The 17,131-nt window shown below is 37.7% G+C and overlaps 2 protein-coding genes across 2 annotated transcripts; one reads left to right on the top strand and one right to left on the bottom strand.

Annotated features, from left to right (window-relative positions):
* Positions 1-12,430: 12,430 nt before the first annotated feature.
* LOC121391361 lies at positions 12,431-13,727 on the top strand. The gene is made up of 3 exons (XM_041523020.1): positions 12,431-12,789; positions 13,026-13,264; positions 13,698-13,727. The coding sequence occupies exons 1-3, from the start codon at positions 12,528-12,530 to the stop codon at positions 13,725-13,727; spliced, it is 531 nt and encodes a 176-aa protein (XP_041378954.1). The 5' UTR covers positions 12,431-12,527.
* A 33-nt stretch (positions 13,728-13,760) lies between these two features.
* LOC121391362 (putative nuclease HARBI1) lies at positions 13,761-14,966 on the bottom strand. Its single transcript, XM_041523021.1, has 2 exons — positions 14,719-14,966; positions 13,761-14,393 (listed from the first exon to the last, which is right to left on the bottom strand). The coding sequence occupies exons 1-2, from the start codon at positions 14,830-14,832 to the stop codon at positions 13,845-13,847; spliced, it is 663 nt and encodes a 220-aa protein (XP_041378955.1). The 5' UTR covers positions 14,833-14,966; the 3' UTR covers positions 13,761-13,844.
* Positions 14,967-17,131: the final 2,165 nt, after the last annotated feature.

Genomic DNA, 17,131 nt, shown 5'->3' with positions numbered 1-17,131 from the left:
CTTGTAAGTCTAAAACAGGTGTTTAAGCATTGTAAATGGATGTAGTTACACGCGTGTAAGACATAAACAGGTGTTTAACCATTGTAAATGTGTGTAGTTACACGCCTGTAAGACATGAACAGGTGTTTAAGCACTATTAATGGATGTAGTTCACACGTGTGACATAAACAGGTGTTTAAGCATTGTAAATTGATGTATTTACACAAATGTAAGACGTAAACAGGGGTTTAAGCATTGTAAATGGATGTATTTACACACATGTAAGACATAAACAGGGGTATAAGCATTGTAAATGGATGTAGTTACACACATGTAAGACATAAAGAGGTGTTTAAGCATAGTAGATGTATGTAGTTACACACGTGTAAGTCTAAAACAGATGTTTAAGCTGTGTAAATCTATGTAGTTACGCGCCTGTAAATCTAAAACAGGTGTTTAAGCATTGTAAATGTATGTAGTTTCACGCCTGTAAGTCTAAAACAGGTGTTTAAGCTATGTAAATGTATGTAGTTTCACGCCTGTAAGACATAAACAGGTGTTTAAGCATAGTAAATGTATGTAGTTACACGCTTGTAAGTCTAAAACAGGTGTTTAAGCATTGTAAATGGATGTAGTTACACGCGTGTAAGACATAAACAGGTGTTTAAGCATAGTAAATGTATGTAGGTACACGCTTGTAAGTCTAAAACAGGTGTTTAAGCATTGTAAATGGATGTAGTTACACGCGTGTAAGACATAAACAGGTGTTTAAGCATAGTAAATGTATGTAGTTACACGCTTGTAAGTCTAAAACAGGTGTTTAAGCATTGTAAATGGATGTAGTTACACGCGTGTAAGACATAAACAGGTGTTTAACCATTGTAAATGTGTGTAGTTACACGCCTGTAAGACATGAACAGGTGTTTAAGCACTATTAATGGATGTAGTTCACACGTGTGACATAAACAGGTGTTTAAGCATTGTAAATTGATGTATTTACACAAATGTAAGACGTAAACAGGGGTTTAAGCATTGTAAATGGATGTATTTACACACATGTAAGACATAAACAGGGGTATAAGCATTGTAAATGGATGTAGTTACACACATGTAAGACATAAAGAGGTGTTTAAGCATAGTAGATGTATGTAGTTACACGACTATAAGACATAAACAGGTGTTTAAGCATTGTAAATGTGTGTAGTTACACGCGTGTAAGACATAAACGGGTGTTTAAGCATAGTAAATGGATGTAGTTACACACATGTAGACATAAACGGGTGTTTAAGCATAGTAAATGGATGTAGTTACACGCCTGTAATACATAAACGGGTGCTTAAGCATTGTAAATGGATGTAGTTACACGCCTGTAAGACATAAACAGGTGCTTAAGCATTGTAAATGTGTGTAGTTACACGCGTGTAAGACATAAACGGGTGTTTAAGCATAGTAAATGGATGTAGTTACACACATGTAAGACATAAACGGGTGTTTAAGCATAGTAAATGGATGTAGTTACACGCGTGTAAGACATAAACAGGTGTTTAAGCATAGGAAATGGATGTAGTTACACGCGTGTAAGACATAAACAGGTGTTTAAGCATTGTAAATGGATGTAGTTACACACGTGTAAGACATAAACAGACGTTTAAGCATTGTAAATGGATGTAGTTACACACGTGTAAGACGTAAAAAGGCGATTAAGCATAGTAAATGGATGTAGTTACACACGTGTAAGTCTAAAACAGATGTTTAAGCTGTGTAAATCTGTGTAGTTACGCGCCTGTAAATCTAAAACAGGTGTTTAAGCATTGTAAATGTATGTAGTTTCACGCCTGTAAGTCTAAAACAGGTGTTTAAGCTATGTAAATGTATGTAGTTTCACGCCTGTAAGACATAAACAGGTGTTTAAGCATAGTAAATGTATGTAGTTACACGCTTGTAAGTCTAAAACAGGTGTTTAAGCATTGTAAATGGATGTAGTTACACGCGTGTAAGACATAAACAGGTGTTTAAGCATAGTAAATGTATGTAGGTACACGCTTGTAAGTCTAAAACAGGTGTTTAAGCATTGTAAATGGATGTAGTTACACGCGTGTAAGACATAAACAGGTGTTTAAGCATAGTAAATGTATGTAGTTACACGCTTGTAAGTCTAAAACAGGTGTTTAAGCATTGTAAATGGATGTAGTTACACGCGTGTAAGACATAAACAGGTGTTTAACCATTGTAAATGTGTGTAGTTACACGCCTGTAAGACATGAACAGGTGTTTAAGCACTATTAATGGATGTAGTTCACACGTGTGACATAAACAGGTGTTTAAGCATTGTAAATTGATGTATTTACACAAATGTAAGACGTAAACAGGGGTTTAAGCATTGTAAATGGATGTATTTACACACATGTAAGACATAAACAGGGGTATAAGCATTGTAAATGGATGTAGTTACACACATGTAAGACATAAAGAGGTGTTTAAGCATAGTAGATGTATGTAGTTACACGACTATAAGACATAAACAGGTGTTTAAGCATTGTAAATGTGTGTAGTTACACGCGTGTAAGACATAAACGGGTGTTTAAGCATAGTAAATGGATGTAGTTACACACATGTAGACATAAACGGGTGTTTAAGCATAGTAAATGGATGTAGTTACACGCCTGTAATACATAAACGGGTGCTTAAGCATTGTAAATGGATGTAGTTACACGCCTGTAAGACATAAACAGGTGCTTAAGCATTGTAAATGTGTGTAGTTACACGCGTGTAAGACATAAACGGGTGTTTAAGCATAGTAAATGGATGTAGTTACACACATGTAAGACATAAACGGGTGTTTAAGCATAGTAAATGGATGTAGTTACACGCGTGTAAGACATAAACAGGTGTTTAAGCATAGGAAATGGATGTAGTTACACGCGTGTAAGACATAAACAGGTGTTTAAGCATTGTAAATGGATGTAGTTACACACGTGTAAGACATAAACAGACGTTTAAGCATTGTAAATGGATGTAGTTACACACGTGTAAGACGTAAAAAGGCGATTAAGCATAGTAAATGGATGTAGTTACACACGTGTAAGTCTAAAACAGATGTTTAAGCTGTGTAAATCTGTGTAGTTACGCGCCTGTAAATCTAAAACAGGTGTTTAAGCATTGTAAATGTATGTAGTTTCACGCCTGTAAGTCTAAAACAGGTGTTTAAGCTATGTAAATGTATGTAGTTTCACGCCTGTAAGACATAAACAGGTGTTTAAGCATAGTAAATGTATGTAGTTACACGCTTGTAAGTCTAAAACAGGTGTTTAAGCATTGTAAATAGATGTAGTTACACGCGTGTAAGACATAAACAGGTGTTTAAGCATAGTAAATGTATGTAGTTACACGCTTGTAAGTCTAAAACAGGTGTTTAAGCATTGTAAATGGATGTAGTTACACGCGTGTAAGACATAAACAGGTGTTTAACCATTGTAAATGTGTGTAGTTACACGCGTGTAAGACATAAACAGGTGTTTAAGAAGTGTAAATGGATGTAGTTACACGCGTGTAAGACATAAACAGGTGTTTATGCATTGTAAATGGATGTAGTTACACGCGTGTAAGACACAAACAGGTGTTTAAGCATAGTAAATGTATCTAGTTACACGCCTGTAAATCTAAAACAGGTGTTTAAGCATTGTAAATGTATGTAGTTTGACGCCTGTAAGTCTAAAACAGGTGTTTAAGCTATGTAAATGTATGTAGTTTCACGCCTGTAAGACATAAACAGGTGTTTAAGCATAGTAAATGTATGTAGTTACACGCTTGTAAGTCTAAAACAGGTGTTTAAGCATTGTAAATGGATGTAGTTACACGCGTGTAAGACATAAACAGGTGTTTAAGCATAGTAAATGTATGTAGTTACACGCTTGTAAGTCTAAAACAGGTGTTTAAGCATTGTAAATGGATGTAGTTACACGCGTGTAAGACATAAACAGGTGTTTAACCATTGTAAATGTGTGTAGTTACACGCGTGTAAGACATAAACAGGTGTTTAAGAAGTGTAAATGGATGTAGTTACACGCGTGTAAGACATAAACAGGTGTTTATGCATTGTAAATGGATGTAGTTACACGCGTGTAAGACACAAACAGGTGTTTAAGCATAGTAAATGTATCTAGTTACACGCCTGTAAGTCTAAAACAGGTGTTTAAGAATTGTAAATGTATGTAGTTACACGCGTGTAATTCTAAAACAGGTGTTTAAGTATTGTAAATGTATGTAGTTACACGCGTGTAAGATATAAACAGGTGTTTAAGCATAGTAAATGTATGTAGTTACACGCTTGTAAGTCTAAAACAGGTGTTTAAGCATTGTAAATGGATGTAGTTACACGCGTGTAAGACATAAACAGGTGTTTAACCATTGTAAATGTGTGTAGTTACACGCGTGTAAGACATAAACAGGTGTTTAAGAAGTGTAAATGGATGTAGTTACACGCGTGTAAGACATAAACAGGTGTTTATGCATTGTAAATGGATGTAGTTACACGCGTGTAAGACATAAACAGGTGTTTAAGCATAGTAAATGTATCTAGTTACACGCCTGTAAGTCTATAACAGGTGTTTAAGAATTGTAAATGTATGTAGTTACACGCGTGTAATTCTAAAACAGGTGTTTAAGTATTGTAAATGTATGTAGTTACACGCCTGTAAGTATGTATCTAGTTACACGCTTGTAAGCCTATAACAGGTGTTTAAGTATTGTAAATGTATGTAGTTACACGCCTGTAAGTCTAAACAGGTGTTTAAGCTATGTAAATGTATCTAGTTACACGCTTGTAAGCCTAAAACAGTTGTTTAAGCTATGTAAATGTATCTAGTTACACGCCTGTAAGTCTAAAACAGGTGTTTAAGCTATGTAAATGTGTGTAGTTACACGCCTGTAAGTCTAAAACAGGTGTTTAAGCTATGTAAATGTGTGTAGTTACACGCCTGTAAGTCTAAAACAGGTGTTTAAGCTATGTAAATGTGTGTAGTTACACGCCTGTAAGTCTAAAACAGACTTTGTAAATTCGGCCCATTGTGTTTATTTGTGTAAAACGTAAGACAATACAAACTTGAGCTCAATAACAGAGTGATGATGAGTTAATGGGGGGGGGGGGGTGTGGAGTGGGGAGGCAAGATCACTGACCACTGACAACTAAACATTAACACTTGTCCTGGGCAGACAGTCCAGGTAGTGCAGCTTGCCCAGGACAGCGTGCTTGATCATTTGACTAGACTTATTAATATGAAATTAACTCGCGCTGTAGTGCCAGGATTAGGCGCGAGCTCATGTAAGTTTCTGGTGTTGAACCCGCACCCCTCCACACAGACAGCCACACATATAGTAATTGGTATAAATATACATTGTCAAGGTTATCGTGTCGCGACCACATTGGAATCTCTGTACCCTACTACTGAATAAATTCCTGCTCGTGTGTCTGACGATAACGTGTATAAAATGTATGTATGAACGCTGTTTAGACAAACATAATACAAAAAGGCGACTTAGACTGAACATTATGATTTTCACAAACATTGTCATAACGTCATAAAAAGTCTAACATCCCACGGATACCGAATTATTACGTTTACCCCAATTTTATGATTTTATATCATACTAAAAGTTGAATGCCGTCACAGATAAAGAAAATCGCCTCAGAAGTTTATGTCTGAAATGTCTGATAATTAAAGATACTTGTGCTTTTATATTCACAATACAATCACTTATTGTATTCAGTTACTATTTTGTTCTGTTGCTGCACATTTGCTTTAGCATGTCATTAAAATGATTCATCTACGTCCTACTGAATTATTTTTGTTAAGCCATGTGTTACATATGTTAAATCTTGTGTAGTATAAATATCACGAACATGAAAACGTGTTGGATCTTTTTTCAATATTTTCCTTTGTAAAACATTAATATTATTTTAATTTGAATTTAATGGCTAAGCTAACTAAAGTTTTACCAACAGGATGCAATTACCTAGCACCATAGCGCCGTCATAACGATTATAAAATGTATTAACTACTCAGTAGCCCCGCCCCCCCCCCCCCCCCTCCCCACCAACACCATTACCACCACAAAATCCTAGCTACGGCCCTGGTACAGTGTTGTCCCAAGTAATATGCTTTACAGTCATAATGATTACTATGTTGATGAAAATATACCACTGTAATGTCACTATTTAAAATGTATATTGGAGCAAATAGACTAAAAAGACTAAGGGAATCATTTCTCTATTGTATTTCATATTAATCTGCCTGTGCATTACATGTATGTATAGCTTATTAGTTAATATTAATTACATCATAAAGAACTAAGTGACATTTTATTAAGTTGTTATATGATCTTGATTGCAAACTGCTGAAAATACATGCTTGTAAATATATACATTGTTTACCTATTAATAAAGTCAGGGACTATCCTTAGTTTTAGTCAATTGGTAATATGATGTGGACGAACATATATTTTTAACAACAGTAATTACATATTAACTATATATATATATATATATATTTCTAAATAAAATATTAGTGATTCTCATTAAACGTGTTTCTGATAATCTCAGTATTTGCACAAAGTCAAACTTCATTTTTTATTTCTAATATATATATATATATATATATATATATATATATATATAGATAGATAGATAGATAGATAGATAGATAGATAGATATTTGTTTTTGACACGTGAGAAATTATTGGGATATGAAATCCTGTTTAGGCATCTTACAAATATGATGACAATCAGAAACATTTTGAATATAGAGACAGTAATATTCTAAACAAGAAAAACATATTTAATATTTAATACTATTCGTTTCAAAATTGTATTAGTCCAGAATAACTTACAATGCAGCAAACTCGGCATTGCTCCTTTAATAGTTATTTGTTGTTAAATATAGCTTCATGTTAATCACAGCGTAAAGAAATTAGTGAATGGTTATTAAGTGCTTACCCGGTATATGATAGTGTTGTCTGATCAAGTGTGCACCTTTGTTTATCTAATTGCATCTAATTGTAACCTGCTAGAAAATATATGCTTGTAAATATATACTTTTTGTTTACCTATTAATAAAATCAATAATCGACATTATTTTTTGTTTTTATATTTATGAATGTTTTGAGGAATTTGGTAACCTAAGTTTTGATGTTATTTTAATATATCACGCCGTACGGGCTGAATTATATCATGTTTTCTTACACACCCGTTGGTGAAGACATTATACCTTAATTATTGTATCACTTGGCAGTAATACACATATGTGTGTCGTCGATTTAAAAACATACGGTTTGCTGTTTCTAGGTGAGGACCTGGTCGCCACATCCACACCATACAAAGAAATAAGCACGATCGAAATGGAGTGCTCTGTGTCGTAAATGCTAACCTGAACCTTAGGTTTTATACGTTTTTTCCCTTTTTGTAGAATATGTAGGAAAGAGAATAGAACATTCGAGTCCGTTAGATACTATTTGTCTCATTCATTAAATACGTTAACGTTTTGAAAGAAATGACACATAATGGCCACTCATGTAACTACACAGATCACTTCCGGGTGAGAGTTCATTTATCACGGTCCACTATAGTTCCTAATTGTGACACATGTCATGGTTCACATATTCACTTCTAGGAAATGGTGAAGAATTAAAACAATATGTATGCTTAATGGTACGCCTTCTGGTTGTATTTTGCCCATGCCATTTTGTAATATTGAGCATCGACCTTATGGGACATGAGTGTATAGCGCAAGAGACAGCCGGAATGAATCGGTTAATGAACCACCTGTTCGGACCGGTACTACAGCCAGATGCGGTCATATAGCAAAAAACTGAGACTGAAATGTTCTCAGTTTTAAAGTGAAAATAAATGCTTGTATAATGTATGTTCGCAATAGTGTATGTTGTTAGTGCCAACGAGAACCCGCTCTATTGGCAATCTCCGTTTGAAGTTGGGCAATTTAACATGGGTTTCAATGGCAGATGACATCTGTGTAGTGAGACCTAATATAAATATCTCCCTATCATAACCAGCTAACAATGCTATATCATTATTCCAGTTGAAATTGAATTTTCCGAAGATCTTTAAGCAAAGAAATGGTTAGTTTTTACTGTCGTTATATTCGTGTTTTATTATTAATTTTAAATATTCCAATTTTACAAATGTATTAAAGTTTGTGTTGGTTGTAAAAAAATATAGTTTCATCTGGACTAAAAATGTATGGAATGTTATTATATCTAGTATCACCGCGTCAAGTATCCTTGTGCTTGAAACATGTAAAAAAAAAAGTACTCAAATTTTATGCGAATCTAGTGGTGTTGTAAAAACATCTGGCTATACCAAAAATGAGCCATGAAAGGTACCATTTTCTTCAGTTAATACTTTGAGGTTGGGGTTGTAGTACTTATATTTATGGGTCAAAGTTTGGTTGATATATTGCATATAGTGTTTTTAAGCAGAAACGTTAACATGGTCGCCTATGGGATTTTATTTGGTATAGTACAACCTATAACTGTGCACCAATATGATTATAAAATGATCCCACATTCAGAGTTTGTTCAGGTGCGTGTGCAGGGCGAAAGTTTCGAAGGTCGAAACCCTCCCTGCTTAAGCTTTTTTTTTCCTCAGTATATTCTCTGGAAGAGCATGACTCGACCCCACTATAAACTTCGATTGCCACAGTCTAGATTCCCTAACCCCCGCTAAAACTTCTGCATGCGCCTGAGGGTTTCGGAGGTCGACCCCCCCCCCCACACCTACTCAAGCACCCCCCCCCCACATATTTCCTGGTAGAGTGTGACTCGACATTCCACCCAATCCCCACCCTCCTTGGTAGCCACAGTCTAGACATCCACTGTATCCCTGCTAAAATACCTGCACACGCGCCTGTTGTCGGTATACAGTCATGGGTAGAACAGCTGTGCAAAGTTGCATTGCAATGTGCACGTGTTATCATCAAACACATACTATTCAAGTGATCTAATTTAAAGGCACATACACTTCTAAATACGTTGTATGGGTTTCTTCTTGAAACAGTTTCCTACCTGTACTAGGCTACCAAGAAAAAGAGGGCCGAACTTTTTCCAATGTATTTCTTTTTCAATTAAAAAAACCATCAATAAAATCCCTACCTAACACCGACACATTCTTTAATGTAACTTAGTCTAGCTGGGTTTAATATATAAAAAAAAAAACCATATAAAACAACAAAACATTACTGATTATTTGTATTGATCCTTGCAACACATCTTGACAAATCGTCGCCCATAGATACAACTCTTAGACACCAAGAAGATTGTCAGAAATGACGTCACAATGACGTTTGTACGACACGTTTCATGGCCGAGTCAGTACACGTCACCTTGGAATTTGTTGTTGACGTCATGCTCATCACAACGTCGTACGCACGTGGTCGTGGCGTCCCAGCATCTCTTGTTGCATCTGTACTTCCTGAGATCTGTGTTCGAATCCCGACATCCCTGTTCCCTGCCACAGCGCCAGTAGTAGTTCAGACAGGTTGTCTTGCACTGGTCGTCTGCTAGACACACGCACCCGAACATTAGCAGACACATCACCGTTAGTAAACTAGTAGTTGTAGACATTGCTGTATATAGGTATCTAAAGGAAAGGAAGAATGGTTTATTTAACGACGCACTCGGCGCATTTATAATAAGGGTTATATGGCGTTGGACATACTATGGCTAATATAAGTGTCACACAGATAATGAGAGAGGAAACCCACTGCCGCTACGCAATGGGCTACTCTTTCCGATTAGCAGCAAGGGGTATTTTATGTGCAGCATCCCACAGGCAGGATAGTACATACCACGACATTTGGTACATCAGTTATGGAGGAAAGGCTGTAATGAGATATAGCCCAATGGCCCCTGATGGGAATCGATTCAAGACCGACCGTGCATCAGGCGAACGCTTTACCACTAGGCTACGTCCCACCCACCTATAAATACCCCCCCCCCCCCCCCCCCCCCATACACACACAATATTCCTCATTCTCGAGGGCAGAGTCTAAGACTCTATAACCGAGCTTAACCGTAATATTAATCTAATTTAGATCGGTAAACTTGATAAAGACATATTTACAAACAGAAAATTATAGTTAAAGGGACATTCCTGAGTTTGCTGCATTGTAAAATATTTCAGACTAACAAAATATTTCTTGGATTAAACTTGTGTTTCTGGTCATTTGAATATTTGTAAGAATCCCAAGCTGGATTTCATCTTCAAATAATTTCGTGCGTACGAAAAACAAAAATTAGGAAATAAAATGAAATTTAACACAGTACAAATATTAGAACGATCAGAAACATGTTTAATATGCAGCCACTAATAATTTATATAGAAAAATATATTTGATATTTAATTACTATCGTTAAAAAGTCTCTGTTAGTCGATAACATCTTAAACATTGCAGCAAACTCAGGAATGTCCCTTTAAAGATTGTTTTTGTTTAGCGACACCAGACACCTCTAGAGCACATTGATGTATTAATCATCGGTTATTGGATGTCAAATATGTGTTCAGTCATTTTCCATTTGTAGCAAGGCATTATTTTATATGCACTATCGCATATACAGGATAGCACAAACCATGGCATTTGACATACAAATCGTTGTGCATTGACTGGAACGAGAAATAGCCCAAATGGGTCCACCGACGGGGATCGATCTCAAACCGACCGCGCATCAAGCGAGCGCTTTACCCCTGGGCTACGTAACGTAACACAACTTTTTAAACCATATATACATACATATATATATCAGACTGGCTTAGACCTTTATGTCTCCGTTTAAATCCACGTCTTGCTTCTGATCAAGGGCCGGAAGTAACCCAGCGGTAAAATGCTTGCCTGAAGCGCGGTCGGTCTGGCATGGATCCCCGTCGGTCGGCCCATTGGGCTATTTCTCATTCCAACCAGTGCATCACGACTGGCATTTCAAATGCCGTGCATAAAAAATATCCCTTTCTACTAATGGAAAATGTAACGGGTTTCCTCTCTAAGACTATATGTCAAAATTACCAAATGTTTGACATCCAATAGCCGATTATTAATAAATCTAGTGGTGTTATTAAATTTATTATTTGTTTTGTTTGTTTACTTTTGCCCTGATCAAATATAAGAACTGTAGAAATAAAACTCACACGGCTCTAGATCGTCGACTATATAGCCACAGCTTTGTCCACCCCCTGAAGTCTTTATATAGCTACAACTTTGTCATCCCCCTGAAGGCTTTATGTAGCCCCAGCTTTATGTACGTAAATAACAACTCACATTTAGTAAAGTTGTGACAATTGCGTAAATTGATATCATAACCAGCAGCATGTAGATATTAAACTGTTTAATTTGGGGCATAATTCGTGCTTTCCTGTCTTGCTGTGGCGCCTGCAATGTTAATTTGCATTGCCACCATAATGTATTGGTAACATTCGCTGATTTGGTGTTTGCTGCAAATGACGGGTGTGTAGAGAAGATATTTAAAGTGACAGTCTTCAGATTTTAAACACTATGGCGTATTTTTCACTATTAAATCCGATTTAAAAAAACACCAAAACCCCCAAAACCCCAGACATTAATTAGATTTTATCGTTCTGGGCCCATATGCATGACGACCGTATAAATATAAACGCGTTTAACTCTCTAAACGCGTATAGTTATTTGCGTGTAACTTTACCTGCATTTTAGTATGCACAAGTCATGACTATGGTCGCCGATAGCTAACCGCGTATAAAATTGGAAAATTGGAAATGTCGGAGTTCGATGATTATGTCGATGTCATCTGTAAGGGTTTTATGTGTTGCCTCTCGATTAAAAAAAAGGTGAAATAATTGGTGGGCTTCTAAATTATATCAAATATTTATTCAGAACCATGTGTAACTCGGGGTGGGGTGGAACGGGGTGGGGTGGGGTGATACGATGGTTTGGCCATTTTAAGGGGGTACTCTACACAGCTAAACAGGTTAGGTATTATATGATTTTACATATTATAATCATGCTATTCATAGTCAGTACGTACCTTTTCCACCATTAAGTAGTTACATTGTACCCACTCATACCGCTCATTCCATATTAAACAGTTTAGTCTAACCCACATTTTTACAAATGTTTGGATAAAATTAATGATGTATAAACGTGTATTGTTTTTTTAATTAAATAATAGTTTACATAAGTTTAAAATTCATTCATTACTAGGCCTATATTGTAACAAAATGTAGGGCTTTCTATTTATACAAATGTACAAACAATACCTTACGATACATAGCTTTTTCTTTCATTGTCTCAATACTCTCGGAACACTCATGCGGTATTCATGCACGTGCAATGAGGGGATGAGGGATGGGCTTAAATGTAACCGTCGTCCCTTACTAGTAGTACCATTCAGTGCTTGTATACTGTTCAATAATGGAAAATCAAGCCAAGAGACATAGGAAAGCGAATTTTACAGACACTGAAATAAGAGTGCTATTAGAAGAAATAAGTGTTGATCATAAAACATTGTTTATGGCCAACAACCAAACTGTCACAAACAGGTTAAAGGGGGATATTTGGAAAAGAATAACTGCAAAAATCAGTGCATGCGGCGTGGCAGAACGTACACCACAAGAGGCGAAAGAAAAATGGAGATCGTTGAAAGGGGCCGTCCTAAACAAGCAGAAAAGACAGACGAAAACGGGAGGTGGACCACCAGATAAACCAGTGCCATACGAGGACATCATCGTGACCATAATTGGAGAAAATTCAAACCTCTACACTGGAATAGAAGGTAACCCTAGTTTAATTTACATTATTTTCTTGTATTGTGCAAGAAAACAAAAACAACTATTTTCTAACACATTTAAAAAGTAAAACCAAACTCACATTAATATTTTATTTTTAACAAAACACCATTTCATTTTATAATTTCTTTTAAATTTTATGGCAATGAATTTTATTCAATCAATACGTAATAATGATTATTACAAAAATAAATAATATTAGGTATAATTTATTTCTTTTCAGTGCAAGGAACAGACACTTATGAAAACCCACAAATACAAGCAGTCGAGTGCAAGAATAACACTGAAAATACGTGTGTGGTTTCCTCGGAACCCACGCCACATTGCTCAAAGGAATACCCTGAGGATTTGACATCCGTCCAAACTATCTCTGGTCCAACACCTTCATCTCTCACTTTAACACCGCTTTTAAATGTAGACACAACACTATGTCAGGACGATGATAATATAGCAGTTGCTATTGTAAATGAAAGTAAAACATTTGAAGCAAAACAATCAGCTTCACCATCACTTGACAAAATATTAATAACGAAATCAAAGGCCCAAAATAGAAAAATAAAAAGAAAGTCCTTGGTGGAGAAAGGGCTAGATGATCATGAGAATGATCTCTTTGAGGAATATCTCAAAAGTGAGATAGAAAAAAACAAGGCCATGACCATTTTTTTCAATAACAAAAACAAAAAGATTTTGTTAGAAATTAAAAAACTTGAATAAATTGAAAAGGAAGACGAGTTACATAATTAAATTTTGTAATGAAAAACTGCAATAAATTCATTTAATAATAGGGATATTTGTATGAATACCCTGAATGAACTAGTTTTGTAGTTCCTTATTACACCTACATTATTAATGAACAACATGCTATGAACAAGTATGGTTTTTACGTTTTACTTAGGCAAAGTTATTGTTTACGTTTATTTTGTAATTGTAATAGTAATAAAGAAAGCAAATATTTATGTTGTTTCGTGGTCACTTTATTAAGCACAAGGAAGCAAACTAATATTCAATTAATAATGTAATGTTTATTTAACATGATGGACTTTCAGTGAAAATAATTGTTGATTAATCTCTCTCTGGCAGTTTTTCCAGCAGCAAGCCTGGCACGTTCTATCATTGGGTTGTTTACAGGTAGGACTTCCTCCATGTGGGCATCTGAAGCTTGTTCATAGTCAGGTTCATCGTCACTGTCACTGTCTGTGTCTGGGACATCTAAGTTGAGCCTTCTGGCACGGTTACTTAGCATAACACATACTGCAATAACTTTACATGCCTTGGCAGGAGTCAAACGAAGTCTGCGAAGACAGTGCCATCTCCTCTTCAAAACTCCTATGGCCCGTTCGATAGCTGTACGTGTTGAACTATGACTGAAGTTGTAGTTTCTCTCTTGACGTGTAGTGGGATTAGAAATCGGAGTTAACAACCAGTCACGCAACATATAGCCACTGTCTCCTAAGATGATTCCTCTCATGGGCTGCCTTTTGTTCTCAAAATCTTCGAATAAAGATGACTCTCGTAGTATTCTTGAATCATGTCCACTTCCAGGCCATTTCGCAATACAGTTGATGAATATGAGGTCTGCGTCACACATCAGCTTTAAAACAAATATTAACTGTTTATGCATTTGAAATAATTTACAAATGCATACAAAAGATATTTCAATCATAAATCAACATAAACATTTTATAATCCAGCCAGCACATTACCATATACTTATCAACATATACCCACCCATGCACCTTACCGAAAGCTAATCCTTAAATACCTACCTACATACCTACCTACCTACCTACCTACCTACATACATACATACCTATATACACATGCACATACCTACCGACCTACACACATACCTACATACCTATATACATACATACATATTCATGAAATATATATTTATAATACATAAATCATCTTACCTGAACATTGATGGAATGGTAGCCTTTCCTGTTAACAAATTCATTCTGCGTAGGAGCTTGTATTTGAACTTGAGTCCCATCGATGCATCCAACCACATTTGGAAATCCACTCATGTTATAAAATTTAGTTTTTATGGCATCTTGTTTTTTTCCATTGGGTAATCGAACATGGTTTGGTACCTGACGTAGCAAGACGTCGGTGACTCTTGTCACAGTTCGGCTTATGGTTGACTGGTCAACTCCTATAAGCTCCCCACAAACGTCTTGGAAACTGCCACTGGCAAAGTATCTAAGTGTAATTAGCACTTGCAGAAGAGGGGTCAATGAACCCATCCGTTTAGATAATACAATATTGACGCTGATGTCATCTGTGATTGCTAGAATTTCCTGTCTTCTAAATCTAAACTTGGCAAATATGACATCATCGTCAAAAACATCAAACGGATGAGTTCGGTCCCTAAATATTCTGTTTCTCCTCAGTAATCGGCGTTCTCGATAACGCTGAAGAATGACAGCAGCCATGTTGTTTTCTGACTTATACGCGGTTAAGATACTTAAACGCACAAAAAATTGTGTGTAACTTTATCCGCGTTTAAGACCTCCGGTTAGTCCTAACCGTGCTTCATGCATAGGAAATTTCAGTTTTTATACGCTGGTTAGAAATTAAACGCGGTTAAAATAGTTACACGGTCGTCATGCATACGGCCCCTGGTCCCCATTTTATGAAACAATTTTAGGGCTTAGATAACTTTAAGTGCCTAAGGTAGCTACGCACTTAAGGTAATCGTAACACTAAGATCGTTTTGTAAAACGGGGTCTAGGGCCTCGGGACTTCTACATCAACTCTTGAACAATGAAGTTGTGTTGCGCGAACGTGGCGATTTCTCCCCCCCCCCCCCCCCCACCCCACCCCCCCCCCCCCCCCCCCCCCCCCCACACACACACACACACTAGGAGCTGTGCTGCAAGAACTTGGGCCTTTGTCTAAGTACCGCGTGGAGCACAATGGAGGTTCGGCGATCGTCACGCTGTTTTACGGCGTTGACAAGCCGCGCCGATCAACGAGTAGAAGAAGGAGGAGGCGACCCATGGCTTCACGGGGGGGGGGGGGGGGGGGGGGGTGTCAACCGCCAGGGACAGCCCCACCTGCTTCGAAGAGGAGGACGAGACCGACAGGGGCGGTTCAGCGGGATCCAAAGCTAGTGGCAGGGGGCAAATCTGTCAGATCCACTGACAGTGGCGGCCCCTCCTGCTCAAGTTCCGACGCGGATGGACACCGGGCATGTAGTCACTACTGATTCGCCAGCGAGTCCACCAGCAGCTCCGAAGGTAGTTACAGCTCCAGCGGCGGTCCATTGGGACTCCAAGAGGGGGAATGTGTCAACGGCCACCATACCGAAGACGTCCGACCTACCCAACTGGAATCTCGTCTGTGACAAGTTGCCAGCGAAGTACCGAGGAGCGCTCCAGGGGGACTTCACTAACAGCTCGCAAATGAAAGGTCCGTGGAGTGAACAACATTGGCGCCATCTTCCATCCAGAGAAGGAAAGTTCCAGATTCAAGGAGCCTACCACTCGGACAAACTCTACGTGACAGCACAGCGGGACGGGCTTTATAGGCAGGGACTCTTGATGCCATCCATGGACAATACGACCATCCACCGTATTCTAAAGATGGTGTTACAAGGTGACTACCTTGGAGTCATAGACAAGTGCCGTGTCCACCTGACTGAAGGACTCCCCAACTTCAGACCTGAACAGTCCATCCGCTCGCCATGAGTCCCGCGGCGCAACCTTACCTAGGACAGGTAACCTCCTTTTTGGGCATAGTTGGACTTTAAATTTTTCGGTCGCGGCTCAAAATGTTTATGTTTACGTTTTTGTAAATAGTCCAACGCACTTTACTTTGACGCCCGTTCAGTTGCTCAAATCACCTTAAAACCTTTTAGGCCAAGCATTCAAAACTACTTTTGGGTTTTAATTTCTCATTCCAGACATGTGTAGGTTCAGCAAGTTTCTCACTTTAGGACTTACCCCCCCCCCCCCCCCCCCCCCCTTCCTGGCCCGGACTTAGTCAGTGGCGAAAGTCAGAAATTAAGCCCGTGACAAGCGTGCGTGAAACTCTCTTGGCATATATGCACGTTAAACACTTATCCGATCCGATCTAGGGCCTCGTTCTATGAAGCCATCTTAGAGCTAAGATCACCGTATGCATTTAAATTGATCTTAGCGCTAAGACCGCTTCGAGGAACGGGGCCCAGAACATCCATTCATTTCCATACATCCCAAATGTTTCTGGTCATCCTGGTGTTTCTAATACCACGAAATGAATCTCCATACATCCCAGATGTTTCTGGTCATCCTGGTGTTTCTAATACCATGAAATGAATGTCCATACATCCCAGATGTTTCT

Source organism: Gigantopelta aegis, unplaced genomic scaffold, assembly GCF_016097555.1.
Source record: "Gigantopelta aegis isolate Gae_Host unplaced genomic scaffold, Gae_host_genome ctg2220_pilon_pilon:::fragment_2, whole genome shotgun sequence".
Taxonomy (NCBI): domain Eukaryota; kingdom Metazoa; phylum Mollusca; class Gastropoda; order Neomphalida; family Peltospiridae; genus Gigantopelta; species Gigantopelta aegis.
The sequence above is the reverse complement of the archived record's forward strand: the minus strand, read 5'-3'. Positions and strand labels throughout refer to the sequence as shown.

Bases quoted from the DNA above. Each gene is read 5' to 3' on its own strand.
- LOC121391361 (XM_041523020.1), top strand. From the start codon at position 12,528: ATGGCCAACAACCAAACTGTCACAAACAGGTTAAAGGGGGATATTTGG. The intron at 12,790-13,025 runs GTAACCCTAGTT...ATTTCTTTTCAG, and splicing joins CCTCTACACTGGAATAGAAG to TGCAAGGAACAGACACTTAT. The intron at 13,265-13,697 runs GTAAATGAAAGT...CGTTTTACTTAG, and splicing joins ATAATATAGCAGTTGCTATT to GCAAAGTTATTGTTTACGTT.
- LOC121391362 (XM_041523021.1), bottom strand. From the start codon at position 14,832: ATGAGTGGATTTCCAAATGTGGTTGGATGCATCGATGGGACTCAAGTT. The intron at 14,394-14,718 runs GTAAGATGATTT...TTTGTTTTAAAG, and splicing joins ACCATTCCATCAATGTTCAG to CTGATGTGTGACGCAGACCT.